Source organism: Triticum dicoccoides, chromosome 4A, assembly GCF_002162155.2.
Source record: "Triticum dicoccoides isolate Atlit2015 ecotype Zavitan chromosome 4A, WEW_v2.0, whole genome shotgun sequence".
Taxonomy (NCBI): domain Eukaryota; kingdom Viridiplantae; phylum Streptophyta; class Magnoliopsida; order Poales; family Poaceae; genus Triticum; species Triticum dicoccoides.
Genome location: NC_041386.1, coordinates 617,078,735 through 617,088,706, shown reverse-complemented (window position 1 = coordinate 617,088,706; position 9,972 = coordinate 617,078,735). Strand labels below are relative to the sequence as shown.

Below are 9,972 nucleotides of genomic sequence, written 5' to 3'. Positions count from 1 at the left end.
ACCAGAGATTTTTTTTCAAAAACAGTCAGTTGCTAAGGATATCTAGATATATATAGCGTGTTCAAGAATAGTTCAACTATTAGCTTTGCTGACTCATGACGGAGAGCTAAATCAAGATCGAAGGACCCCCGAAGTAACTACGATTCATGGAGTTCCGCGTAATTATCGAAATATGCCACCAAGAAAGATGTCGGTTTAATTTAAGGTTCCCTTGTAGCCGAAACCCTAGTCATGACCCTGCCGTCGGTCACTCCTCCAGGCACCTCGACCTCATGTAGCCCTGATGCCAAGCTCTTCGTCCAGCCATCGTAAAAAGCAATAACATTTAAGGATGGCTTGCCCACCTCCTATCCATATATACATTTCATGAGATATTCCCCATCACAACATGAATATTTACACCTACACGACCTTATATTTTAGAAAAAGGGACACTGTGATGAAACTTTACCACTCCCTTCGATCCATATTAATTGACGCTGCTCTAGTAGTACATGAAAATGTTTCTTCAAAATGGAAAAACTATTTGTGGTCCCTGAATATTGCCGGAAAAACTATACCAGTTGGATATTCATCGGTTGGGTGTCAAACTCATATAACACTCCAAGAAAAACATTTTTTTTACCATGGATGAAAAAACTTTTACAATGAAAGGCAATCAAATCTGAAAGTTTTGTATTAAAAAAAGATTCTTTCGGAAAATTAGCTCACTTGACAAAAATTCGAGGAAAACAAATTATATAACTAGGCCTAATTTTAAAAATGATTGCCTTTCTAGATTTTTTTGTCAAAATCTTGAGGTTTGCATTTTTCCTAAAATAAACAATCATGTTGTTGGTTTTTGGTCAACATTAATTGAATCTGCAAATGCTACCACAATACAAATGAAAGAAGTTCAGGATACTGAAATTATGATGACTATTCTCATTATTTTTTTTTGAATTTGGTGTGTGGATGCAGCAAGGATAAACGCAGTGAAAGAAAAAGGGCCCTTTGGCTAGGGTTTCTCATGCCTCCCGCCGGTGTCATCGCCAGCTTATCTCGTCTTCTGTGTTCTCAGGGTCATGGAGGTGCAGTGGATCTTGTCCCTTGCCGGTGGGAGGGCTTCGTTTTTTCATGCTTTTTTGAGTTTTGTTAGGGTTTGTGTCCTGCTTAGAGGGTGATGTTCTAGCCTCGTCGGAAGGCGTGTGAAGGTTTGTCTCTGGCAGATCACGTGGGATTCAGTCGGTGTTTGTTTTCGATTGATCCAGGTGGATCATGTCTTCGTGTGTCTATAGGTTAGATCCTTCTAATCTACATTTCTCTTCATCGGTGGCTGTTGCTGCTCTGGTGCATTGGTCCTATGGACCTTAGCACGTCGACTTCTCAACTGTCTACTACCACAAGGTTTGCCTGGCTTCGATGGGGAAGGACGATAACGACGGTGCGTCTTTGACTCGCTTCAGTGCTTGTAGTTGTTGCTAGGTGGTCTACGAACCTGGATGTATTTTTTACTGATGATATTTTTTGTACTACCTTCACAGTTGATGAATAGATAGGAAAAATTTTCTCGAAGAAAAAATTGAATTTGAAAGAATCGTGTATAGTGCCACTATCATGAAATGTCAAAATTTGAAAGAGGCCAAAGTAGAGGAAAGAAAACCCGGCCCAGCACACAAGACCAAAAATTTCCTCTTTCACTCCAAAATTTCCCCATCCGAAACCCTCGCAGCATCCGCCCACCATGCCGCCGCCGCCGCCGCCGGCGCTGCCGGACGAGCTCCTCGAGGAGGTCTTCTTCCGCCTCCCGCCGGACGAGCCCGAGCACCTCGCGCGCGCCTCCCTCGTCAGCAAGGTCTGGCTCTCCCTCCTCTCCGACTCTCGCTTCCGTGCTCGCTACCGCAACTTCCACGGAGCTCCCCCAATGCTGGGCTTCCTTTGTTCCCGGCGCTCGAACTCCGTCCATGAGGTAGAAGATAACATCCCACACTTCTTCCCCACCACGAAATTCCCTGTGCGCATTCCCGACGACGACTGGGGGCGATGGAGGTACACTGCGGCCGCGTTCTCCTCGGCGATGACTCTTGCGGCCCCCTTTCGCTCGTCGTTTGGGACCCCATGACGGGCTGCCGGAGGGAGCTGGACCCACCTGACCACTTGGGCAGAAGCTATGGGGCAGCGGTGCTCTGCCCCGTTGCCGGCTGTGACCACCGTGCGTGCCACGCAGGCCCCTTCCAGGTGGTCTTCATCGGTGTGGACATGATGGAAGATGGATGTCTTGTGCGCGCTTGTGTGTCCTTGCCGGTGGCGGGAGGTTGGAGCAAGCCCTGCTCTGATTTTTGTTTTAATAAGTGGAGCGAGCCGTGCTCTGCTCTTCATCTTGGGTCTACATTTTGGGACGGAATGTCTCCTGTCTCCGTCGAAGATGCACTGTACTTCAAGCTCGACTATTTCGGAGATGATCACATGGCAATTCTCAAGTATGACTTGGGATCTAACTGCTTATCACTGATTGATGCACCGTTTGCCGGGTCTATCCTTGTCAATGCCGCTATCCTCATGGCGATGGATGATAACAGTTTGGGGTTTGCACATGTGGACAAGGTAACCCTCCACTTGTGGTCAAGACAGGGAGGTTCCGATGGAATTGGGTCATGGACTCAGCGTACAGTCATCGATCTTAATAACCATCTCCCCATTCAAAATCCCAATAAAAGATTTAGATTGATTGGATCTCTGGAGGGCACAGATATCATTTTTGTGACCATGGGCCTTGACATCTATGAGATTAATCTCAAGACATTACGGTGGAAGAAGCTACAGAAGAGAGAAAAGCTTTGTGGTCTGATTCCGTACATGAGTTTCTACAATCCACAAGGTATATTTGTATTTGCTGAGAACAGGATGATCATAGGACCAGCATCATGATTGTGGCAAGTTGTGCTGCTGTCAGCCCTCCTCTTAATGCAGAAGCAAAATGTCTTCTCTGTCCAACTGTGTTTGCAGAACTAATCCAGATTCAGCAGATCAGCTCCTAACAGATAATCAAACATTAGCTGCAGCTGCAGCTGCGGCTTCAGGTAACCTCTGTTCCAATCCAAGGCACTGCAAAATTCGACCAGATGCAGATTTCTTCCATGCTTATAATGATCTACGATTGATGATATATCGCATCTCTAGAAATATGAATGGCGTGGTGCATAATTTTGCTAAACTCTTTGAAACTGTCTATTATCCCCCTCTGCTTATTGTACTAGTTCACTTCAGCTCACAGTGCTGTGCAATGGCCATTGTTGCTCAGGCTGAGCACTTTGTTCATAGATGTTAAATATGTTTGAATTTGGAATAAATTAATGTTTGGTCAGAGATTGCAAGGGCACAATGATCATTGCTATATTTTTATTAAACGTGTCTGACAGCATTATTTTGTAAATCCTGTAAATTAGAAAAAATAACTGAAGCCAGCAAACTGCATATATATGTAGGAGTTCCTCATTTGAATGTAAATGAGGTGTGGCATGTTGTTGCAGATGAAAGTGGTGGTTTAGCAAAATGTGTGGATTTTGCAATCAACTCTAATGTTAAAATTGTGCATATACTGGGCACTGACATGTCAACTAAGATGAGGGAGGTTACTGCCAAGCATGCTAAAAAAACATGTATTCACAAAGACAAGGTGCATATTTTCTATCTGGCAGCCCAAGCAAAAGTGCTGTTGTGTTCACTGCTGTTGGAGACGCCAGATGTTTAATATCGGAGAAGTTTGTTTCGGTTGATGATCTTACAGAAATGGAGAAGGTATTCACTTTTGCTCATCTTATCAGTTTCGTAGAATAAATTCACCCATACTTCCCCTCCTACCAGTTTTGACCTTTACCATCTGTTCTTACAGCTTGTGCTAAAAAAAAAAATCTGTTCTTACAGCATTTGTTCATTTTAGGATATAGCACATGCAGCAGTGAAACAAGAATAGGAAGACTGGGAGAATGTCTCTGGCCTCTGACAGTGAAACACTTTTGGAGAACCCGTCACAGCTCTTCAATATGAGATCCCCATAATTGTGCAAAAATCAATTTTACCAATTGCCACTGGTGGTTTAGATTTGTGACACGTGGACATACCATCAGGTGATATTTTGTCCGTTGAACCATCGTGTGCCATAGGATCCTCGTGCACCAGGAACTGGAGAAAGCAATGAAAATATATCCCTCTGGTGTTGGATGCCTGCGCCAAGGTTCTCACCGACGATCAGGCATCACGAGAGGCTTGTGTGACGGCAGCTGAGACAAAGAGGTGACAGACCAAATGCAGCAAAACTTGATTCAACAATTTTGAGACAACGAATGCAGTTCCTATGCTAGAATATATGTCATTTGCTTTATCTGGACAATATTAAAGTTGGTTGGTAGAATTCTCTCAATTAGTAAATCCTTACCAGCAGAGATGCGGTAGTAGATTGGTTGTACACAAAACAAAATTTCAGGGCATGGTGATGATTGTCGTTTTTTGTGATTTGAACCATGTCTATTATATTGAGTATCATGGGGTACATGGAACAATAGATTCTGGGCTCCACCAGACCTGATATTTCAAAAACTTTATTTTTCAAATGATTTTTTTGAATTGTTTTGTATATATGTACATATGGATTTAAACTATGTATGTGTACATTTTCATTAATGTTTCTGTCTGTCTGTGGGTTACACAAGATACATATGTGGATTATAAATGACTCTACTATTTTTCTGTTACTGGGCTAAAGATAGATGAATATGGTGGATTGAAAATATATCTTCTATTTGCTGCTATGGATCTACAAATTTAGATGTGTCGTGTAATCTATAAATTAGTGTATTATTTAACAATAATCATTGTAATATATAGATGGAAAATTAATTTAGAATTATTGGAAACTTCCAAATATAAATTTCATATTTCAAAAATACCGGGATCCAAGGAACACATGAGCTAAAATGGCACACTCGGATGATGTTATCATGTTGATGTGTTATCCTTTGCCTTAAGGTTAAGTTTCATAACATGTTTTCCATATGCGCAGAAATTTTCAAAATATGCTACATATATTACATTACCAAGGTAATATACCCACCTGATATATGTGATGTAACTTCAAGGTTAGGTTTTATAGTGTTGTTTATGCTGCATGCATGGAGAAAATAGCTTATAACCACATCAAGTAATGCAAGTTTGAAATTTACTACATGAGTCAAAGTTTGATCCCTTCCCGCAAAATAAAAAATTTGATCCCTTAATTTTATATTTGTTGGGTCATCGCTCAAGTGTGAAAATCATATTTAGAATTAACCATTTATTGCACTAAAAGTGATTTTTTGATGACATGGAGTGGACAATCGGAAGAATAAAATAGGTTCAAGACCCATTTGAAAAATTCGGTTTATTTGGCATAAATCAAGATATTGAAGCAAACCACATATTTAGCATCGATTTATTTGGCATATTAAATCATGTTTTTTAAACAATATGATTTTTCAGATCAAACTATTTAAGAAAAATATAAGATGTTGGATAACCTACACCATAAATATGTTTTATGAGATTTTTGAAAAAAATGTAGAAAATAAATCTATTATATTTTAGAAAAGTCCATTGTATTTCTAGAGCACTGTGCATTTTAATTCTTTTTGTTTTCCATTTCTATTATTTCTTTTTTCCTTTTTGAAAGAAATTGTTATTATCAATCATGTTTTGTATCATAAGAAAGCTTTGATGGGTGATGGAGGATGACATAGAGAATAAAGTAGGGTTTCGCCAGTTGGTATATAACACTGACTACTAGACCTTAATAGGTTGTCAGTGTTTGGAGATGGATTGGCCTAGAGAACCCTTGGAACCAGAAATTGCGAAATACCTTCTCAGATCGCAAGATATGTGAGAATAAAGTAGGGTTTCACCGCCTGGTATATAACACTGACTACTAGGCCTTAATAGGTTGTCGTTGCTCTAGAGAACCCTTGGAACCGGAAATTGAAAAATACCGCCTCGGATTGCACACCTAATTCACTTTCACCTTAAAATATCAAGTAAATCAGTAGACATGACCCCTTCATCTCTTGCATACAAATCCTTCAAAAGATTCGTTGCAAGCTGCCATATCTCTTTTTCTCCTCCACCCAATCCCCATTACCATCCTTTAGTCTGGTGATAATGAATTGTGTGTGTGTGTGTGTGTGTGTGTGTGTGTGTGTGTGTGTGTGTGTGTGTGTGTGTGTTTATCACCCGCTGGATATTCACTGCTCAGCCTTCCATGAAAAGCATTTTTTTTATAATGAAAGGCAATGAAATCTAAAAGGAGTTTTTTGATTATTATTTTGGAAAATTTAGCTCAGTTGACAAAAATTCGAAGAAAACAAATTTCATAACTAGGCAGACTAAATTTCCAAAGGGTACATGAATGTTAAAATGTTTAATAAAAGAGAAACCTTTAAAAAATATTTGTATTTCTAGATTTTGTTTGAAATCACAAGGTTACCCTTTTCTAAAACAAACAATTGTGTTGTTGTCTTTTGGGCAACATTAACTGAAACTACAAGTACTACCGTCATACTGCCTCAATAAAACTGAAGAAAAAATCAGGATACTGAAATTACAATGACTTTTCGCATTGTATTTCTTTTTAAAAAAATTTGCCATGCCGCTGAATCTCTCGCCGCATCCACCCACCATGCCGCTGCCGGACGAGCTCCTCGAGGAGGTCTTCTTCCGCCTCCCCCCGGACGAGCCCGAGCACCTCGCGCGCGCCTCCCTCGTCAGCAAGGTCTGGCTCGCCCTCCTCTCCGACCCTCGCTTCCGCGACTTCCATGGAGCTCCCCCAGTGCTGGGCTTCCTTTGTTCCTGGCGCCCCAACTCCGTCCATGAGGTGGAGGATAACATCCCGCACTTCTTCCCCACCACCAAATTCCCTGGGCGCATTCCCGACGACGACTGGGGGTACTTCCGCTACGCTGCGTGGGACTGCCGCCATGGCCGCGTTCTCCTCGGGGATATGGATTACGAACCCGTTGCGCTCGTCGTTTGGGACCCCATGACTGGCTGCCGGAGGGAGCTGGACCCACCTGACCAGTTGGGCACCAGCTATGGGGCAGCGGTGCTCTGCGCCGTCGCCGGCTGTGACCACCGTGCGTGCCACGCAGGCCCCTTCAAGGTGGTCTTCATCGCTGTGGACAGGATGGAAGATGAACGTCTTGTGCGCGCGTGTGTGTCCTTGCCGGGGGCGGGTGATTGGAGCAAGCCGTGCTCTGGTCTTCATCTTGAGCCCATTCCACTCTGGGACGAAATGGCCCCAGTCTTCGTGGAAGACGCAGTTTACGTCAAGCTCATGTACAAGGAAGATGATCTTAATAACAGTTTGGGGTTTGCACATGTGCACAAGGTAACCCTCCACTTGTGGTCAAGACAGGGAGATTCGGACGGAATTGGGTCATGGACTCAGCGTACAGTCATCGATCTTAATAACCATCTCCCTATTCAAAATCCCAATAAAAGATTTAGATTGATTGGATCTGTGGAGGGCAATGATATCATTTTTGTAACCATGGGCCTTGACATCTACGAGATTAGTCTCAAGACATTACGGTGGAAGAAGCTACAGAAGAGAGAAAAGCTTTGTGGTCTGATTTCGTACATGAGTTTCTACAATCCATAAGGTATATTTGTATCTATATGTTCTCTTATTTGTGATTCAGGAACAACTCTTAAGTCATACTCCATGTATAGTTAGTGGAACAAACAAAACATTGAATGCCTAATCGGATTGAAAGTCATATTTGAAATGTGCCCGAGCAAACTTTGAGTGCTATGGAATTACAACTAATTATGCTTACTAATTGGCAATTTATATAATATCATGTCATCTCCTTTTTGGAATTACACTGACAAATTTACACTTGCAGGAAGAGTGATCCCCGGTGATGTGGCGCAATGACAATATATGGTTGAGTATGCTTGGGGTACGAGGCCACTCATCAAAAATAAATTGAAAGCTACAATGGTCATCGCTATATAGTAGTCGTTTTTGTGCAGTGGTGCTTGTTTTTCATTCTGTTGTTGGCTTTTTCCACTAAGCATATAATTTCCCCGTCAGTAGCTATGTGTAAGCGGATGAATGGGTTATCTTGTAATGAACCTCCAATTTCTTGCAGCGTCAGCTATGTGCTCTGTTGTCAGTAGCCATGTACTCTACAGTTTGCTGTCCCAACTCTGATCCATTCTTTAGATTCATCTCAAAGGATGTTCCATTGATGAGATCATGAGAACATGCCCAGAGTTAGTGGTTCTGTTGCCCAAGAGATGATATGTTTGTGATTTCTGCATGTTGGCGTGCTGATGTGTCCTAATTAATCTTGTAGATTTAATTAGTGTTACCTGTAAGTGTTGATGATCAGATGTTGATGACTGACCTCCTCAGGGAGCTACCATTAAAACTGACTTGAACATTGCAGGTTTTAAGTCTGTTGCAGATGCTCCTGGAACAATTCCTCTCTGAAACCTGATGTAGGCTAGCAATCTGCATTTGCAGAGAGCAGGATGATCATAGGATCAACATCAGTATCATGGCAAGTTGTGCTGCTGTCAGCTCTCCTCTTCAGGCAGAAGCAAAAGCTCTTCTCTTGCCAACTGAGGTTGCAAAACTAATCCAGATTCAGCAGGCAACGCTCCTAACAGATAACTATCTATTTTATCCCCCTCTGCTTACTGTAGTAGATAACTTAAGCTCACAGGGCTATGCAATGCCCAATTTTGCTCAGTCTGTGTTTTTTCTTCACAGGGACTTCAAAGTCTCAGATGTAAAATGTGTTTGAATTCGCAAGAAATGGCACCCTAGGGCGCCTCCTTTTGTTCAAATAAATAAGTAAATAATGTTTCGTCAGAGATTGCAAGGGTACAGTGATAATTGCTAGTACAAGTAACCTCTGTCCACTCCACTGATGCTTGTTATAGTTGACATGTATACTTACATTGAACGTGCTTGGCAGCATTATTTTGTAAATCTTGTAAATCAGGAAACTGAACCCATCAAAGTGCGCATATATGTAGGAGTTCCTCTTTTGAGTTTATAGTCTGTATTTTATCTATGCTAGTCTAAATGAGGTGTGGCGTGTTGATGCAGATGATGGTGGTGGTTCAGAAAAATATAGACAGTAGTAGGTGAATGGGTTTTCTTGTAATGAACCTCTAATTTCTTGCAGCGTCAGAGATGTGCTCTGTTGTTTCTATAGACAGTAGTTTATTCTTACCATTTTAAAAACTCTACAGTTTGCTCTCCCCGCTCTGATCCATTCTTTAAATTCATCTCAAACGATATCCAAAGTTAGTAGTTCTGTCATCCAAGAATCGATATAATGATGGTTTCTGCATGCCGGTCTGCTGATGTATCCTAATTAATCTTATGGCTTTTATTAGTGCTACCTGACGCCCTAGAAAAGACTAGTGCTACTTGTCAAGAGCTGATGTCACTGCTGTTGTTTTTTTAGCAAGCATTGTTGGTAAAGAGCATAGCATGCAAACTGAATCTTTAGCCATAAGTTTAGGGAACTATAGGATATGGGGCTGCATGGCTGCTTGAAGATCTCATACAGGTTTTTATTGCTTCAGCAGGTCTGCAAAACTTTCAGGTACTTGCTGCATACTTTTGGCCTACAGTGGACATAATAGTAGTAGATTGCAATGTCCATGTAGTGGGATGAAGATTTTCACATGTTATTATGCAGTGGTCAGCATTGGTGGTAGGCAACAAGATCAACCACCAGGAGCAGCAACAGATGTTGATGACTCACCCCCTCGGGGAGCTACCATTAAAACTGACTTGGACATTGAAGGTTTTAAGTTTTTTGCAACATGTCTCCTGGGAGAACAACTCTCTGCAACCTGCTACAAGCATTGGAATCTATGTTTGCAGAGAACAGGACGATCATGGCAAGATGTGCAGATGATCAAGCATTAGCTAAGCTGCAG

The 9,972-nt window shown here is 41.8% G+C and overlaps 2 protein-coding genes across 4 annotated transcripts; both read left to right on the top strand.

The window, feature by feature from the left end:
* The first annotated feature begins 1,685 nt into the window (after positions 1 to 1,685).
* On the top strand, positions 1,686 to 4,148 carry LOC119287383. 3 transcript variants are annotated; one of them, XM_037566922.1, is made up of 4 exons: positions 1,686 to 2,857; positions 2,986 to 3,059; positions 3,678 to 3,777; positions 3,920 to 4,148. In XM_037566922.1, exons 1-2 carry the CDS (start codon positions 2,023 to 2,025, stop codon positions 3,015 to 3,017), a joined length of 867 nt encoding a protein of 288 aa, XP_037422819.1. In that variant the 5' UTR covers positions 1,686 to 2,022; the 3' UTR covers positions 3,018 to 3,059; positions 3,678 to 3,777; positions 3,920 to 4,148. The 3 variants fall into 3 exon arrangements, with proteins under 3 accessions (XP_037422819.1, XP_037422818.1, XP_037422817.1); XM_037566921.1 differs by having other exon boundaries at positions 3,510 to 3,777; XM_037566920.1 differs by having other exon boundaries at positions 1,686 to 3,777; positions 3,904 to 4,148.
* Positions 4,149 to 6,682: 2,534 nt separating this feature from the next.
* Positions 6,683 to 7,919, top strand: LOC119283844. The gene is made up of 2 exons (XM_037563227.1): positions 6,683 to 7,390; positions 7,911 to 7,919. The coding sequence occupies exons 1-2, from the start codon at positions 6,683 to 6,685 to the stop codon at positions 7,917 to 7,919; spliced, it is 717 nt and encodes a 238-aa protein (XP_037419124.1).
* The last annotated feature ends 2,053 nt before the right edge of the window (positions 7,920 to 9,972 follow it).